The sequence below is a fragment of the Myotis daubentonii genome, chromosome 10 (assembly GCF_963259705.1).
Source record: "Myotis daubentonii chromosome 10, mMyoDau2.1, whole genome shotgun sequence".
NCBI classification, from domain to species: domain Eukaryota; kingdom Metazoa; phylum Chordata; class Mammalia; order Chiroptera; family Vespertilionidae; genus Myotis; species Myotis daubentonii.
Genome location: NC_081849.1, coordinates 51977085 through 51995816, shown reverse-complemented (window position 1 = coordinate 51995816; position 18732 = coordinate 51977085). Strand labels below are relative to the sequence as shown.

At 50.3% G+C, this 18732-nt stretch overlaps 1 protein-coding gene across 14 annotated transcripts in view; it reads left to right on the top strand.

Annotated features, from left to right (window-relative positions):
* ICA1 (islet cell autoantigen 1) overlaps positions 1-13125 on the top strand; it is a 112524-nt gene extending 99399 nt beyond the window's left edge. For all 14 annotated transcript variants that reach the window (XM_059712418.1, XM_059712414.1, XM_059712419.1 and 11 more), the window contains 2 exons: positions 5962-6231; positions 12865-13125. In XM_059712418.1, the coding sequence (XP_059568401.1) occupies positions 5962-6231; positions 12865-12986 (392 nt within the window). In that variant the 3' untranslated portion in view covers positions 12987-13125. The remainder of the gene's footprint in view (positions 1-5961; positions 6232-12864) is intronic.
* Positions 13126-18732: the final 5607 nt, after the last annotated feature.

The window sequence follows — 18732 nt, the reverse complement described above, 5'->3', positions numbered from 1 at the left end:
TTCGCCTTGTGACCACATGTAACAATCCCAACCTCAGTGCACAGGTTGCAACGTGTAGAGAAGTCTTTGTGTTCCTCTAAGCTGGGCCAAGAAAAAGAACCATCAGGTAACTGAACAGAAAGGAGTGGCTGAACCAAGAGAGATGAATTCAGCTCACCTAAATCTCATCACTCAGCCTCACCCAAAAGATCCCTTCCCAGACAGGACTCACTGAACCAATGTTCAACAAGGTTAATTGTCCATGCTACAATTTAAATGTTTGTCTTCTGCGACTTCCTTGGTTACAACTTCCAGACGTAACGACTCTAAATTCTAGCCAAAGGTCAGAACAACTGAGAAGTTCATTCAGTAGCTCCCATAGGCCTGGGTGAGACCTTTCGTCCACAGCAAGAACACATGTTTCTGGCTCTGGGCCCAGGTCCTCCTGAGTCATTCAAACCTTCTCCCGCAGTTCTCCATAAATAACTGACCAGGAATCTGATTGCTTCCTCACACGAAATGTGGCTGATACTGAGTTGTTATCTTTCCTCATAAATCCCTTCTCCTTGCCTCCCTCGGATGAACTGCTATAAAATCATGGTGCGCTGTTAAAACCAATACTGCTCTTACTTGATTGTGTGTAGTCTGTAGGATGCTGTGGGTATTTACCCTTCCTGGTGTTGAGTTTGTCAGTCAGATTTCTTGCTTGTTAAGATCTAATGCTAACTGGAGGAGCAGGCTGGGATCCTCCAAAAGTCCTTTCTGAGTGCCTGCTCAGGTCTAGCCCTATTGGGTTGTGTTTTGTTGTTGTTTTGTTTTGTTTGTTTGTTTTGGGGGGAGTGCTTTTTGTTTGTTTGTTGTATGTCTGTGTTTCCAAGATAGTGGGTTTCCCCCCAAATGTTCTTATCATCGATGACTTTTTCACCAGAAGGAGTTTTTAGAAGTATTCTTGAATTCCATACAAGTACAATTTGGGACCAGAGCTTTTTACGATGAAGAATATTTTTCTTGTTTGACATTTTTGGGAGGTGATTTCCTACCCATCTTTCCCCCTGTACTCTCACTTGGGTGATATGAGGATGGTGTTGGTGTTTGGGGGTTCACGTGTGTGTTGCAAGCGTGCAGCCTTTGCTGTTAGTCATAGCGCTGAGAGTGGGGACCAGGGAGAAAACCAGAGAGCAGTCTTCCTGTTTCACACACAGATGAAGGTACCTTGGGTGACATTTTTCTGTTTTCCTGTGCTCTCGTTTTCAGTCTGTGTAGTTGTTTCCATCTTCTGTGTTTCTAGTTTATGCTGAGGTCATGAAACTCAGTATGATTTCAAAAATATTCCCTGAGGGGGCTGCCTCCACTTTCCCACATTAGCTCTCTGTCGCCCACACTCTGTCTGAACTTGAGAGAGCTTCCTCTGTATGTCAGTTTTCACTCTTTGAAAAACTCCTTGGGCCAGAATCAGTCAGAGCTCACTGGTTCGGGATCAGTTTTCCGAAGGAATGTTTTCCCAGGGGCGCAGGGCTTTTACTTTTGAACGCTTGGGCAGCGCGGGGTGGACATGCTGACCGATTCTGCCATCCTGGCCATTTTGCCACGGCACCTGCAACCAAGAGCTCTGTGGGGCGGCCAGTGGAGCCATCTGACCTTAGAAACCCTTAAAGCGACCGAAGCTTAGGTACTGGTTTATATATGAGATCCTCCACAGGCTCCGGAGTGAAAGCTGTGCTGAGAAAACGTGAGTCTCCAGCCAGATAATGTGTACGTAATAGATTACATGGCCTTGTACAGTGAGTTAGAGGAGACGACCTCTAAGATCCCTTTCAGTTGAGTGTGATTCTTCTCTTGGGCATCTCATTGGGAGAAAACAGCAGGTTTCCAGGCAGAAAGGCAGGAAGGCACAGTTGAGAAATGGCAGCGTTTTGTCAAATCATAGGCTTCCCAGAAGGCAGTGTTGCTTAAAGGGCTGAGTTAGAGCTTGACCATAGAGGTTCTAAAATCACTATAAGGAGTGTTCCTTTACTCAGTAGGCAGAGGGAGCCATTGAAGGTGGGTGGTATTTTTAAAAATATATTTTTATTGATTTCAGAGTGGAAGGGAGAGGGAGAGAGAGATAGAAACATCAATGATGAGAGAGAATCATTGATTGGCTGCCCCCTGCACACCCCACACCAGGATCAAGCCCGAAACCCGGGCATATGCCCTGACGGGAATCAAACCAGGACGTGACCTCCTGTCCTGGTTCATAGGTCACCGCTCAACCACTGAGCCACGCTGGCCAGGCACCATTGAAGGTTTTGAGTAAGGAATAATAATCTCACAACTGAATTAAAAAAAGGTATAAGGGGAGCGTGCCCTTTCTGGAGAGTGCCAGCAAGCTGGCCAAGGGGCAAACCCTGAAGGGTCCCCAAGTCAGGAGTGTGCCATCAGAGTTCCAGAAACCCTTGGAATTGCACATGGAGATTTGAGAATCTTCCCAGATGAGATTGGAACCATGATAATAAGTGAGATCTTCTGTAGAGAACTAGGGAAGGAAGATGATGGCTTGGAGTAGCATCTGTGGGCTTGACACCTGAGAGCTCGACCACCTCTGTTCATCCTTAAAGACAAGAGCAGGATAGGATGGCATAGCTCAGGAGCAGTCTTTCTCGTCTGCTGGTAGCAGCTGTGACTTGGGCTGTATAGCCCTTACCAAGGCTTCTTTCAAAGACCTTGTCATATCTCTGTGTGTTTCCCTGTGTGTTCTCACAGTTGAGTTGAATTACTTCCGATGAAAAGGAGATCGTGATTCTTAAGAGCCAGCTGACTAGTGTTATTTTTCAAGTCTCGACTTGTCTGGTTACAGACCCAGACCTGTCCTTTTCTGCTTGTAATTAAGTTTTTCTTACAAGTATGCATAGTAATCTCAAGCATCTTAATTATCAGGGCAATAATTGGGAGGTTTTCTTGTTTTCTGGTTCAAGTCAGTGCCAGTTTCATTGCTCCGAGTTAAGTAATAAGTTCTCTTAAAAGAGCAAACGTTCTGCTTCAGTTGTTAAAGAACCAGGACACCAAGTCATAGGCCAAATTCCATGGTAGACCTCAAACTCTATTTTGAAATAGATCTAGACAATATCATCCTCACCACGGGTCCTTTTCTCACTTCTGCCACTGAGGGTGAGTTTGATTGGATACAATATTAGTCAGGAGTCTTTTGGTTGGAAGTAATAGTACCCTTTTCTAAATAGTTTAGCTTTAAAATTAAAAAGGAAAGAAAAGGAATGACTGTATAGGGTACTGGGGACACGCAGTGGTGGGTTGGCTTCAAGCAAGGCTGGATCCAGGGGCTTAGACAGTGTTGTCAGCATTCTCTCTCCAGCTTCCGATGCTATTTCTAAGCTTGGCTCCATCACAGCTGGGGCCTCAACACTGCATCTTTAGAACTTGGAATCCTAAAGACAGAGAGAACCTCTTCCCTCCTCCTTCCATATACCGACCCAGGAAAGCCTCTCTCATGTACCCACTGCTGAGCCGGTCACCAAGGCCTGCAAAATGCGGGACTCTGGTCAGCCTATGTCACACGCCCACTTGGATGAGGCAAGATGACACATCTTACATGATGTCTCACTAGGATCACGTTGGAGAAGGTGTTTCCCCAAAGGGAAAACAAGAAAAGGAGGAAAGGGATGCTGAGTTAGCCAAACTCAAGAAGTCCACTCTATATACCATCCATCACACAAACCCTAAACAGTAAACACAAAGATAGAGCTTTTTCAGTCTGTGGTTATTTCTGGAAGGCTCAAAGTTTATTATTTGTTGTCGCTGATATTCATTGTGATCTGCCCTGGATTGATATCTAGATGCAAGGAGGGACGCCTTCCCCAGGGTGTGACTTAGTGGAGGCTGTAAAGTGACTTTAGGAGGAACACCCGTCATTCCCAATATTCATGTAAAGTCATCTGTCCCTCTAGGCACACAAGGATTTGAATGGGTTTCATTGGCACGGGTTTGGTTTAGCAATCATCTGGTTTCAGTTGGGCCAGAAAGTAAACCATGCGAAAAGGTTTGGACATTTCACCCCAACTGAAAGTAGGAAGTAGAGATATTTGTGAAGTTACATGTAAAAAGAGAGAGGCTGAGAGAGCGGGGGAAGGCAGATGCATAGATGCTGTTGACAGACAAGCCTTGTCACCCCACGTTCCTTCCTTTCCTTTCCTCATAGAGATGGGCTGTCTCACCTCACCTGCCCTGCCTTTCCCACCACACACAGGCTCGGTTTCCTGCATCATCCGGTTACATTTCCCCATCTTCTCACCACCACACCTACAGGCTATATATCGGTGCCGATTTCTATGATTATGCAAACAATAAGAAGGTTTAAATTAGTCAGATGCCCAACTAAAGTGATGTTTTGCTGCTATTTATAAACCACAGTGATAAGAGAGTGACTGGACTCCTCCCCTCCTTGACTTACAGCCAGTCTGCTCAGCACACCAAAAATCCCCTCAATCTGTAGATCTTTATAGAAACTGTGGTTGAAAATAATCCAGTAAAGCTAACAGAGATAAGCTTTATTAAAAAAAAATAGCCTTCACTTAGTAATTATCTCATGTATTTGTGGCAAACCTACTAAACTCACTTACTATGACATATCAGAATTGCAGTGTAGCTCAGAGAAAGTATAAATTGTGATTGTTCCTTCACTTCCTGACTCTCTTCAGTTCCCAGGTGGCAATTAACGACCACAACAAAGCTGCAGTTGATGAAACCCTCAGCCCTTGGTTTTCAAAAATATGTAGAACACTCAGTGAAAGATCTTGTTGCAGGATTTCTGATAGGAATGCCCCATTCTACTTGTGTGCGCTGTGTGGTGTTTTGTCAGTGTTCACTAGGATTGTAAGAATGGCTCTCTTAAGTCCTCCTTCGGCCCGGGCAGTGAAGTTTAAGGTATATTTCTTTTTGGTCCTCATGATCGTACTCCGAGGCAGGCATTATTAATATTGTAATTGTACAGATGAAAAAAAATAGAGGCCCATGGGTTTTATAAGGGTCTTGCGGCAGTCACACAGCAGGCAAAAGGTGGTCCAGGCTCTCCTCGGGTCCCGTGCTCATTCCAACCCTCCAGGGCTGTGTCTCTGGCCTAAGAGCTCATCCTCTAGGTCAGGGATGGGGAACCTTGTTTCTGCCAAGGGCCATTTGGATATTTATAACATCGTGCCCTTAATATGATTCACTTGTAAATTGATGTTGGTATGGAAAGGCTCCTAGATTTATTGAATTTTGAGTCCTGCCTGCAGTTGCTGGGGCAGGACCAGACCAAATGATTTTGTGGGCCTTGTATGGCCCATGGGCTGGATGTCCCCCACCCCTGCTCTAGGTGGTTCCATGGTTTGTCCTGTTTTCCTGTCAACCTTTCATCGACGCCCTCAGGCAAACCAGAGCCACCTTTTCTTTGCTTTATGCAGTTGGGTTGCAGCAAAGGAGAGAGGAAGCGAGGATGCCTTTCCTGGTCATTCTTGGCCTTTCCATGGCTTCCCAGGCCAGGCAGGGTGTGGGGAGGGTCCCCTCCCATCCTGATGGAGGGCAGGCTGCCACATGTTATGCAGGCTGTGTTAGGCTTGTGGGGGAAGATTCAGGAAGCTGTATAAACAAGGAGTATATGTACAGCATGCCTCCAATCCTGGCTTTGTTTCATATCAGACAAATGTCTTGGTGGTAGATTTGCTTTGTATATGAAGGTAAAACCAAAACCTTAGAATTTTTGTGGAAACAATTTCAATCAATTCTAATGATGCTCAACAATTAGACTTGCTTTGAAGGTAAGGGGATGAGGGAGAAAGTTAATTCTGAAATGCCTTCAGAGAAGCTATAATGGGGTTGATTTATATTTTGATTAATGTTTTCTAACTCTAGCCATTGCCCAATCTGTCCCATCCCAGCCCCTACTGCATTTACTGCCCCCAAGGGCTTGGCCCTCCGTGGTGATGAGTTTTGTGCTGTTTCTTTGCTCAGCTTGCCTGGGCCCGATGGCTGGGAATCTGGAACCTGAAGGTGCTGACAAAGATGACATGCTGCTGTTGAGTGAGATCTTTAACGCGTCCTCCCTGGACGAGGGCGAATTCAGCAAGGAGTGGGCTGCTGTGTTCGGAGACGGTCAGCTGAAGGAGCCAGCGCCCACCATGACCCCAGGAGAGCCAGACCTCAAGCCCCAGACAGGCTCAGGATTCCTTCCTTCACAGCTTTTAGACCAAAATATGAAAGACTTAAAGGCCTCGCTGCAAGGTATGTACTACAGGGGCTGAAATGTGGGGTTTTTGTTTGTTTATTCTTTGTTGTTTTTTTTGTTAATTCTCACCTGAGGCTATTTTTCCATTGATTTTTAAAGAGATTGGAAGGGAGGGGGAAAGACAGAGAGAGAAACATCTAGTGAGAGAGAGACATCAATTGGTTGCCTCCTGCATGCATCCCAACCAAGGCCAGGGATCAAGCCTGCAACCGAGGTACATGCCCTTGACTGGAATCAAACCCGAGACCCTTCAGCCAAGGGGCTATGATTATCCACTGAACCAAACCAGCTAGGGCTGTTTGTTCATTCTTTGTTTTGTTTTTTCATCCAAAGGCCTATTTCTTGCTTCATATCTCTTTTTTTTTTTTTCTGAGTTTTCCTATTTTTGTTTCCTATCTAGTGTCTTTTTGGTTTGTTTCTTAACTTTTATCATTTTATCTCCAGGGACTTTTCAGCTGAAATCTTAGAATCACATTCTAGCCGTAAGATATGTTGCAGGGTTTAAAATCTATTCCTTCTCACAATTTTCTTCCTTTGTTAATATTTGTTATTCATACAGGGTGAGCAGAGTGGTTCTCAATCTCATTGCCTTTTTGGTTTTAGACGCGTTCCTGGTGTACTTGAGAGATCAGATTGCCTTCACAGCCATGACCCCTTTGGCTTGGCCATCCCTCCCTGGCCATCACCCTCCTGAGTGCCCTTGTGTACTCTCACGAGACAAAGTTCTCCACATCCCCAGCTGAGTGCCAACTGACACGACACTGGGCTTCTTAACTCTTCACACTAAGTTTTATCTCGCTCTTGCTCTCTCCCGATCATGGCCCACCCCTACCCTGAGTGTGCTCTCAGCTCAGCAGTTTCACTCCTGCCTGAAGCAATGGCCCAACAGTCCCATGTAGCCTCAGTGACAGCAGGAACCGTTTCCACACTCATCAGAGTGGTCAGAAGCATTGGTAAGGGGTCAGGGCACACCAGGGCGTGCCAGCAGCCTGCACACTGGTTGAGAACAGCTGGCCTGGAAGCCACATTGATTTGATGAGGCAAAAACTAAGACACAGGTTGAAATTTCAATTTTTATGTTTGAGTTTCTAATCAGATAGAGTTTGGGAAGGGAACCGTTTTCTAGTATTTCAGTACGTGATTCTCCTTTCGTACTGCTTTAATTATAAGACAGTATTAAGAAATTCTCACATTGTTTTGGATTTTCCATGAATTTGGGCTAGCTCCTTAATAAACAACTTGTTTACCTGGCACTTAAAGCTGAGAACAAACGGCAGAGCTGGGATGATTAAGTAATTACGGGCTATTAAAGAAACCTCAGGTCGTTGGAGATGAGATCACGGACACAAGAGTTGGTGGGCAAGACAAAAAAAGTCCTCCTCCTTCTCTATGAAACCCATCCTCCCTTTTATCTTCCTTTGTGAGTCCTGTTGGGTAGCCATCTCATTTCTTTTCAGAAATGGAGTTAGAGATAGGAAGGAGACATGAAATCCAAAAATACGTTCCTGCCCTGGGTCTCACCTCTGGTTTCACCACCTCTTGCACAGAGCTACAGATAAGCAAGGCCAGCCACGACTGAGCCTCACCCCACCCACCTGCGGTGGAGGTCTGACAAGCTGTGGGGGAGTCGGAAGGCCGAGCCGGCATCCACAACTCCGATCTCTCATCCAGCCACGCTGCAGGATGAACCCCACTCAAACCCCCTGCTTTGGAGGCACCAGCGTCCCTGCTGCCATCTGGGCCCCTTGTTGGCAGTGCCCCCACTTGGCCAGGGTGGCTGTGCCCCACTCTGACACCTACGCATCAGACTCCACGCCCTCTTCCTGAGCAGGCAGAGTGAGGCCTCGGCCCAGCGCCCATGAAGGGGCCCCGGCACTGGGCCCTGGAGCAATGACAAGAACAGAGGCCCAGGCCTTTGCACGTCAGCCCTGCCCCAAGTCCAAGGGAAAGACACAAAACCACACCAGGGTCTAAGGACAGAGAGAAAGGCGAGCTCTCCCATGGAAAGGGAAAGAGGTCTTACAGGGCGGCCATTTATTTCTCAGCCAAAGTCTCCCTTGGGGCCACCGTCCTACTGGCACTTTGGCAAGTTTCTCATTCATTCAGCAAATATGTACGGGGTCCTTCTGAGTGCCAGGCACTGGGGATTCGTCTGAGAACTCAAAAGACAAGCTGTCTGCCTCCCTGGAATTCACCTTCTAGTGGAGAGAAGACGATGAACAGAATAAAGAAGCAAATAACATTGTAAGTTCAAAACTGATCAATGTTATGGAGAAAAGAAAAAGTATGGTTTTGGTCGTCGAGAGAGAGAGAGAGAGAGAGAGAGAGAGAGAGAGAGAGAGAAAGTAGGCAGGGGATAGGGAGTGTTGCGGGGCTGCAGGGCAGGCTACAGAATGAAAGGATTCTTATTGAGAAGATGAGACCAGAGCCAAGACTTGCAGAAGGTGAGAGAATGAACCATGTGGAGATCTGGACAGAGGGACTCCCCGTGCCGATGCCGAAGGCAAGGATGAGCCCACCCCTCACCAGAGCTCCCTGGGCTGTGGCCATCAGCCCCACCCGGGCATTTGCATGCACCCCCCACACTGGTGCAGTTACATTCACGGTAGAGAGCTACTCTGCAGGGTGTTACTTTGGCCGGCAATATTCCTGGCTGATTTATATTTTCCCTTATGTAAGTAGAGGAGGCAGGATTGCTCCAATAAAATTTTATGTGTTTCCTGCAAATGGGTAGCACAGTTGACATATCAAAGGGATGGAGAACTCTAGGATAGTCATTTGTTCACAGAGCTCTTGGTGCTGCCGCCCCCACCCTCACCACCCTCTCCTGACACAGTTCCTCTGAGATGGGAGTCTTTCTAGCCACACCTTCGTGTTAAAAAAAAACAAAAAACGCCTCAGCCAACTAACACCACGTAGAGAACAGTTGATGGCAATTAGAGGAATATTAGCAGCACGGAGTTATCTTCTAATAGAAATCTTCCTGGCAAAGGCTGAGAGGGTCCAGACCTGGCTTGGAATTCTGTCCATCATGACTGTCACTGCACCGTCCCCTAAACAATTCCCTGAGATGCGTGTGAGGGGGAAATTGCAAATGAGCTTTGCATTTGTCTGTAAAATTTTAAAACAATATATAGTGGCTGCCACAGCCACACCACTGTCCCCCTCCGTGCAGAGTGGGATTGTTGGCCGGATGCTTCATAGCAGTTCTGAGCAGAGGATGCGATGGCAGACTGGCTGATGTCCTGCTTCACACCATGGGACAAGGGAAATTCTGACGCCTTGTGTCCTTGTGACAATTCTGAGATAGGCTGACTCCATGCTCTTAGTCCCCACAGAGCGGGTGTCTTTAGGCTCTTCCTGCTTCATGTCCTCTGATGCAGAGAGGCCCCCAACTCCATCGGTCCTAGCTGTGGCCTGTGGGGGTCATGAGGTGGACCACATTCACAAATCCAGTGTTTTATGAAGGAATCCAGGGAGGAGGCATTTGTGGTCTTGTGGAAGGAAGCCGCCATCACAGTCCGTTAGATGAGAGGCTTGAAACTCGGAGTTGTCTCTGTGGTACCTTTAAAATCTGACTTGATACACAGACACTTTATTATGTCCGGCAGCTGGACTCTTAGGGAACAGGCCCGTTCTATAAAGAAACGGCAGCTCCGTCCTGACCTGCCTCCTTCAGGAATGTGGTCCATTGAATGCTCTGGAAACTACGATGCTGGGACCTGACCCTTCCTGCCAGTGATCTCTGCAGTCATTTACAACATGAGTGCTGGGTGTGACTTTGAAACGGGAAGAGCGATCTCGCTGCATTCCCACTGTAGTGCACAGCACAGCGTGCGGACTCCAGCGAGGCTGCCGGCCACGCCTCTCCCCGGCTTTCCTCCCCATCAGTCGGTTCTCTCCAGAAGCATCAGCCTCCTGAACTCAGATTGCTTGGCAGGATCGAGGAGCTTAAAACCTGGGGGGAAGGTGGGGCCCCGAAGCGGCCCCCTCTGTTTCCCAGGAGGGCCTGTATCCTGGTCCGGCTCTGATTCTCACGGAGATGGGGACCCTGACAGCCTCCTTGGAGACCATCTGTGGCAGCGCTTCCCAAACGTACACGTGCTTCACGGTCACGGGGGGCTCGTTAGAACCGATTCCTGGGCTCCCTCCCCCCAGGGATTCCCATGCAGGAGGTCAGGTGGGTGCATTTCTCACCCGGTCCCAGGTGCTGCAGGCTGCTGGTGTGGGCGCCGCGGGTGAGAACCTGCTCCCGGCGTCCGGGCCAGGCCCAGGGGTGCTGGGGAGGGTCCAGGCTCTGCTGAGCACAGATGGGCCTTGGTGTCCAGGAGAGAAGCGGAGGGAAGGGCTAACCTTTACCCGGTTAGCTTCCACCTCGTTCGGCTTTGTCTGGCACTCAGTGGAACCGCGGTTTTAACGTTCCACATTCCCACTGTTTGATGTGATTTGGGTTTAGAAGCAAAATGCTTGAGGGCCAAGTTTCTAGGAATCAGCGAGGTTATGTTACTCCTGGATGACGCCAAATAGTGTTCATTTTTTAAAACCCGCTTTATTGAACTGTAATTTAGATACTATAAAATTCACCCACAGTACGGGGATGGTTCGTGGTATTCTGGTAAATTTATATTATGCAGCCGTCACCAGAGTCCAGAAAATTCCCTCAAAATCTGGTTGCTTTTGATGTAATATCTGGGATCATGCATGATCCCAGATATTACATTCTCCGTTTTTTTTTTCTGGCTTAATGCCTCATTCATAATTCCCTTTGTCACATCTACAGAGGAGGAATCAAACATGTGTCTCCATGTAACTGGCTGCTCCCTTAAGATTGGGTGGAAACAGCAAGATAGGAAAGGCCACTGAGGGTGGCTGTCTTTATCTGAAAATGCCATTGCCACCACCAAGCAGGGCATTTACTGAGGCTGCTCAGGAAGAGCCAGGTTTCTTCGTTGTCAGAAGAGGGCCTTGCAAGCTCTTGAGCTCTGTTCTCTTTTGAGACAGGCCCCGAGAACATCTGCTCCTCTGGGGATCGCGTCAGCACTTGCAGCTCCCTCTCCCTCTGGTCAGCACCCACTTTCCCTGGGTTGACCACAGGGAATTGCGGGGAATGTCTGTTATCATCACAAAGCATTCCCAGGATGCTCTTGGAGGTGACGTGCAAATCGTTGCACCTGGTTTTCCCTCCGACAGTGGAGGCCTGGGGACTGTGAGGCCTGCCCCAAGGTACAGGCACCTGGTGCCTCCTGCAGGGCCACGCCCACTCTCTCGGGGCCTTCGGAGGCCTTTGCAGAGGTTAGGAGGAAGGGGAAGTGAGTCTGAAGTGTGTTTACTGGGGCTCTCTTTAAGATATCTTGATATTCTCTATCAAGCATCGACTAATCGCCTAAATCAGTCTTGCTTCATACAGTTTCCTTGTGTGACCTCCTACACGACAAAAGAAAGTTACTCCCCTTTTTTTTTCAGTTGTTCCCCACCCGCAACCAGACAAGATGTCTCAAGCCTCAGTGCATCATATCAGAATAAACCAAGTGTCTTGGGGGCTAACTGCACATGGAATTCAGTTAATGTCACACAGTAATACTTGCCTGTTACCAGCTGGCCTTGCTGACAGTAGTTTTAGCTCTCTAGTAGATACATTGATTATCTCCTGCTTATGGTGGTCTAATCCCACCCGTTCTCCCCCATCGCTCTAATATAACCGCTTTTAGCAACGTGCCCTACCCACGGTTTTTGAGACTCCTTTTAGCCAGATGGCAAGCACATTCCTAGCGGCTCTTAGCTCGAAGGATCACCTGTCAGAGAGACATTTTCTTTGTGCTTTTGATACTCCCACCTGTTGGAGAAGGAAAAAAGGACAGGTCATCCAAGCCAGTGAACTTCCATTCTCATGTGGGATGGTTTAGATAAAGCAGAGCCCCGACTTCTCTAGAAATCACTTGCATCAGTCCCTCTTTTGAAAGAGTTCTCCTCATCTGGGAAATAATTTGGCTCTGTAATTGTGGTCTTCGGGAAGTGGGAGCAGGTGGTTTGGGAAGAGAGCCGCTGCAGAGACTACTGTGGTGAGGCCGAAGGGGCTGGGGACGATTCAGAGCCCAGAGGGAGACGGGGAGGCATATGCAAGGCCTCCTTCCCGCCTGATGGGAGGGGATGGAAGAAGGCAGTGACCCTGAGCGTCCAGGCCTGGACTCCAACCCCCTTCTGGGCCTGGGGCTTTGAAGTCTGAAGAGCGGCCCCTGTATTTCTCTTGACCCAGTGGATTGGGAACTACTCCTGAAGACTCCTCACTTCCTCAGCCATGCAGTCGGATTTCAGAAACAGCTGATATCTCCTGCTAATGGTGAAGCAGCCGGTCTGAGGTCTTAGGCGACTCTGTGGGCTGTGGACAGCCACTGGGGTGGGGCTTAGCCAAGAGCTCATTCTTTTCTGAGCGTCAGGCCAGGGTTGAGGAATTGACTCAGCCAACGAGCAGAGGGACCTGGAATTCCCTCACGGGTTTTAGAGGTGAAGCGCAGTGGGCTTTGTCTGGGTGAGCAGCCACCCTTCTCACAGTGAGCCCGGCCGCCGCAGGCAGCGTGGGGGAGGTGGGCGTTTGGAAGGTGTTGTGCTGACCTCTCCTCTCCTCTCCCCAGAGCCCGCCAAGGCTGCCTCGGACCTGACTGCCTGGTTCAGCCTCTTTGCTGACCTCGACCCCTTGTCAAATCCTGACGCCGTGGGGAAGACCGATAAAGAACATGAATTGCTCAACGCATGAGTCTGCAGCCTCGGCAGGGAGCCCGCACGCTCACTGGCAGCACCCCTAGGGGCTCGCAGGCGGATCCCGTGATCAGTACGCGGTTTTACTATTTCCGTGCCATTTTAATAAAGCGAAAGGGTCAAAGGCCCAGTTTCTATTGGTATGATTATTTACTCTTATTTGGTCTAAAGGGATGTAGTGTATTCTCAGTGTGGACCTAGCCATACAGGATTGTCTAGGAGCGGCTCCTGGGCTGGCTGCTCTCCTGCCAAAATCTGCCTGGTGGCTGCTGACGTGTCACTGGGCTACGGTGAAGCCCAAGTTCAAATCGTAAACCTCCTCTGTGTCAGGTTCAAGCAATGTGTCTACAGACTCGAGGCAGCGGGAGGCCAGTGAAGCCTAAATGCCACCTGCTGCACCCCTGCCTGTCTCCCGTGGAGGGGGCTGCAGGGAGACGCCTCCACCTGCCCAGCCACCCACTCACTCCCCCCACCCCCCAACAGCTTGGGACGCAGCTCCCGCCACCCAGACACCATCCTGGCCCCTCCCGATGGCCGCGTGGGTCCCCGGGCAGAGGATGGGCTGCATGACCTGTCCATGGAAACCAGCCGTGTCTGCCATGCCAGTGTCTCCTTCTGTCCTTCTGCGGCCGCAATTCAAAAGCATGTTATCTCTGCTGTCCCTGTGACATGAACTGTTGTTTTTTAATTAAATGGAAACGATATTTGACACGCAAAGTCAAATTAATAAATGAATCTGTGGTGGGGACACAGTGGGGAGCTGCGTGGGGGGAGGGACAGGAGAGAGGGAGGAAGAGGAGGGGTCACACCTGTGGGAAGCTGCTGACCTGGCCCTGCGTTCCCTGGGCCCAGAGGCCGGGAGGAGGACCTGCACTGCTGTTGGCTCAGGCAGGGGTGGGAGTGACAGTTTGCAGATGGGAACATAAGCGGAGTAGACACCCCACAGTGATGGAGACCCCCCCAGCCAGTGCCCTGCCCCTCCCTTGTCCCCGGTGGCATGCTAAGGAAGAGGCCACCCGTCCATTGAGGCCCGTATACAGCCCTTTCAATGGGGCAGTGGCCCTGAGTGGGGGTAGAATGGATGATTAGCTGGGAAACGGTTCTAAGTGCTCAGCTGGGCCGGGGGGGGGGCCTCCTCTGCTCTCATTGTGGCCTTAATCTCCAGCTCTGCAAGGGTCTCCCCCAAACCCATGGGAACACTGGGCTCCCCGCTGCCTGTGTGTGCCCTCATGGAAGGGCCCAGCCACTGTCCTCTAAGACAGTCTGGGGGAAGGGAGAAGGGACAGCGGAAGGCAGTTTCCTTTTTGCACGGAAAGAAGCCAGTGGGGTGGGGGGATGGGACTGCGTTATGTGGCTTGTGCATCTGCTCACTTCTGCCAGCACAGCCTGTCCTGGGGATCTCATTCATTAGAACCTCACTTAGCAGCTCCTAGCATGGCACTCCCAGTCTTTAAGGAGATCGAGATATAGCCCAGGGCCCCACCTGGCCACCCTCCCTCACACATGTGGGAGGCCTTGCTGTACCCTCAAACCACCCTGGTCTCTGGGCCTGCGCATTTGCAGCCCCCTCCACCCACGATGCCCCTCTCCTTACCCTCAGCCGCCCTCACAGCCTTGCCCACCCCAGGACCGCACCTCCTGCGCAGGGACTTCTGCAAGCGTAGCGTGGTTTCCTTATGAGGAACCACCCTCTCTCTCCCTGACAGTCCCCTCTGCCCTTCTGGCTCCTGACTCAGCACAGGCATGGCACCGCATCTGCCTCCCCCACCCCCTCTCGGTGCTGCAACCCCCCCCTCCCCCCAGAACAGGGCCCCTGTCTGCCCGTCCTCTGTCTCCCAGGCCCCAGCACCCTGGAGTCACCTTGTAGCCCCGGATTAATGATTGCGCAGGGCGCTGCCCCCTATGGAATGTGCATTAAGTTACATCCTGGGTCACAATTGTTTGCAGCCACAGAGAGGAGCTGGGTCAGCAGGGGCTGACTCCAGGCTGCAGGCCCAGGGAGCTCGGTGGGAGGGGGGGGGGGCGGGCAAGGGGCTGTGGGGTTCTCCCATGTCGAATGGATCACTTTAAACACTAACAGGCTGCATGCTAACATTGATCCGTGAGTGACGGGGAGAGGAGAATGGTGGTCGTTGGACAGGCTTTGCAACCAGTGAAAGGAAAGAATTGCACATGGGGTATTTTCTCCCTGAATTTTCTTTACATTTTTTGTTAAAAGAAAAAAAAAGATTCAACCCCCTTTCCCATCTGCAATCCACTTGGCCAGGCTCTTGATCCCTCTTGATGGGCGTGTTTTGATCCAGGCGCACAGAAAGCCCCTCGGCCACCTCTCAGTTTAAGGAGAAGCAGCTGCTGCCGGATTCTCTTTTAAGCAGGCTGTGTGCCGGCCAGGCCAGGGGCCTTCCTCGGGGGCCAGCCTCAGAGAACACCCCAACTCTGGCATGGAGAAAAGGAGCCCCACCCTCCTCATGCCCAGTCTCACTTCTTCATTTTCACTCCACGTCCTGAGGCCCGCCTGACCGCCGTTGCACTGGCGCCTCAGGGAGACGCGGACAGCACCTGCTCCCTGAGAACTTGGCTGCCACTTCAGGTGGTCTGCATACCCCTCCCCCCGGCCCAGCGCCTCTCCCCCTGCCCTGCGATACATAGAGAATATTGCAATGGAAGAGGGGGAGCCAGAACTCTTTCTACTTCCCCCTTTCTTACTGTTTTTCCCCAGCTGGCAGGGGCCTTGGTGCACATTATAGATTCATTGCCTTCAAAATGTAACTTTAGAAATGTCAGGTTGATTTGGAGTTCTGGGAGAGTGAGACAGCCCCATCAGATTCAGAATTAGAAATGCACCAACGTAGAAAGAACCAGCACTTTTTGACAGAGGTTTGTGCCCAAGAAAATGTGATCTGCTCAGAGGTGGCAGCCCTGGGAACCCTGAGTTGCCAGTGGGCATGTCGGTGGGGCTCACCCATCCTGCTGGGGCGGGTCTTTCATTGGGTGTGGGGCCAGGCCTGAGACCCCTGAGGTGTCTGAGAGGCTGCCTGGCCATCTGGGTCAATGGCACCTGCCAGATCTCTCCTGCCTTCTGCTCAGGCTTCACCTCCAAGAGCCGACTGATTGAACTCCTTGCTCCCCTTTCTCAGAGACCTCTCCCCAGGGGCCGACCCTGGCAGTGGGTCCGGCTAACTATTAGCACTGCTGACTTTGCCAGGAGATCAAAGTTGCATCTGTCTTTGTGATCAACTAGTGTCCTCCAGACGGGCCATGGCAATTAATCCTCTGCTTTGATTTAAACCATCTCCCCAGTCCACCGACTGGCACCGCTCACCGCGCAGTGGTGTAGGTCTCTTCAGCTGTGTTGGAAAACAGAGTTCAGCTTGGAGCCAGGCTGGGCTGATGGGCAATGGCTGCCGAGAATTCTGCATTGAGAAGGCTTCTGAAAAATGAATGGTGTTGGTGATGGGTCTGGGCCAGGGGGTGGTGGCAATAATGTTATATGTTTCATAACACTGCATTAGACCTGTCCTTCATGGGGCTTATAGAGTCTCCTCCTCCTCCTCCTCCTCCTCCTCCTCTTCTTCTTCTTCTTCTTCTTCTTCTTCTTCTTCTTCTTCTTCTTCTTCTTCTCCTCCTCCTCCTCCTCCTCCTCCTCCTCCTCCTCCTCCTCCTCCTCCTCCTCCTCTTCCACCTCTTCTTATTCATCATCTTCATTATCATCATCATCATCATCATCATCGTCGTCATCATCAAAATAACTAGGATTCTGGAACCCTGAAAGAGGGGCAAGTATGTATGAGAAAAGCAGAAAGTTCAAAGAACACATCATTACTGAAACCTAATTCAACTCAAATTCATTTAAACACCCCCTGTCCCCCCCAAAAAGTGATGGTATATTTGCCAATTAACTGAAGAGTGTATGCTTCAGGCATAGCTGTATCTAGAGGCTCAGGCGATATACTCATTAATTGTCCCTTCTTCAGCTCCTAGCTCTAAATCCCTCTTCAATCCAAGAGACTTCTCATAAGGAAGCAAAAGGACCAGCACCTCCAGCAAAGTTTTGGAATTGAGCCTGCCTTGGGTCCTGTGTCCAATCTTCAGTCAACCACTGGGATGAAGGTGGGTGGGGGAATCAAGCTTTTCATGTGCCTGTCCCTGACCCTCAAGGACTGAGAATGGAGAGCTGGGGTGCTGTTACTAGAGGAGGAGGAAATGGGTCCTGGGCAGGAACATGCAATAGTGATCCACTCTAGTTTTCACTGGGATGACTTTGGGGAGACACCTGTGTAGTCTTGCCAGAGGGGTATGGAGTGAGGTGGTTTAAAGAACTAGAATGTTCTCCAGAAACCCCACTACAAGGGGCCCCTTTTGAGGCCACCTCCAGACACTAGGGCTGGAAGGCCGGCTCTCAGGGGCCCACTGAGGAGACTTACATGGCAGCTCATGGAATTTGAAAAGGATCATGGAGCTCTTGGCATCCACTCTGCTCATGTCCAGATGAGGAAACCGAGGGACCCAAGGGACATAAAAATTAAAAAACAAAACAAAAAAAATATACACCCCCCGCCTCCCCCCCCCCACCCCCACCCCCACCCCCCCTACCCCGTAAACCCCAACAAAACTACAAGTTAGTGAAAAGCTAGGACTGGAATCCACGTTCTCTGACTCCAGGCCAAAGCTTCTTTTACTCCAGTGTGTTTGCTAGGTACTGAAAGCCGAAGAAAACAATTCAGAGTCACCCAAGACTCCTTTAAGAACCAATCTTTTTCTCCTCCCAACTCCTCTCTCTCTCTCTCTCTCTCTCTCTCTCTCTCTCTCTCTCTCTCTCTCTCTCTCTCCCTCCCTCCCTCCCTCCCTCCCTCCCTCCCTCCCTCTCTGCCACTCATTACATGCAGCCTCTGGGGATGGGATTCGGGACAGTAGTAGAGGGCAGTAGTTAGAGTTCGGGCTCTGAAGCTGGACAAATCTGTGGTCAAACGGAGGCTCCCCCAATTCTAAGTCATAAGCGCTCCCTGAGCTTCCGTTTTCTCATCATCTAATAGGGAGGGTAGCATTCCCTGCTCATGGACTTGCTACAAGGACTAAGCGCGCTAATACCGTGCTCACGCCCGCAGCACACCAGCGCGCCACCAGCGGCACATGAGGTCACTCGCTTGGTAAATGCTACTGAAGTGAGAGAGGGCGGGTATCCTTCCCCACGACCTTCCCTGAGACCCTCAAGCTCCACCCTCCCTCTCCATCATTGATCAGCTCTTTCCTAAACCCCACGGGAACAGGAACGAGGCTCGAGGGATAAGTGGCTCCTGACTTTCCCCCAAAGTTGGGCAAATTTTCGTGCTGTGGGGGGTGCAGTGGGGTCTGCCACGGGAAGGGGACCTGCTCCAGGCGTGCAGGTCGGAAAGGCATTCTGAACGTGAACCCTTAACCAGAACACTGATCAAAAGGACGGGGGAGGCAGAGCAACTGGCACTCTCACACGCTGCTGATGGGAAGGCCGAGCGGAACAGCCATTTCGGAAACAATTTGGCAGTTTCACAGAAAGTTAAACACACAGTTACCGTACAAGCCCGCAATCCCACGCCTAGGAATTCACCCTCCAGGGAGAAAATATTTACGTTCCCACAAAAGCGTGGATGTGGATGTTTGTAGCAGCTTTATTCATAATCTCCCCAAACTGGAAACAACCTACATATCCTTCACGGAGCGAATGGATGCAGGAACTGTGGCACACGCATGCCACGGCATCTTATGTA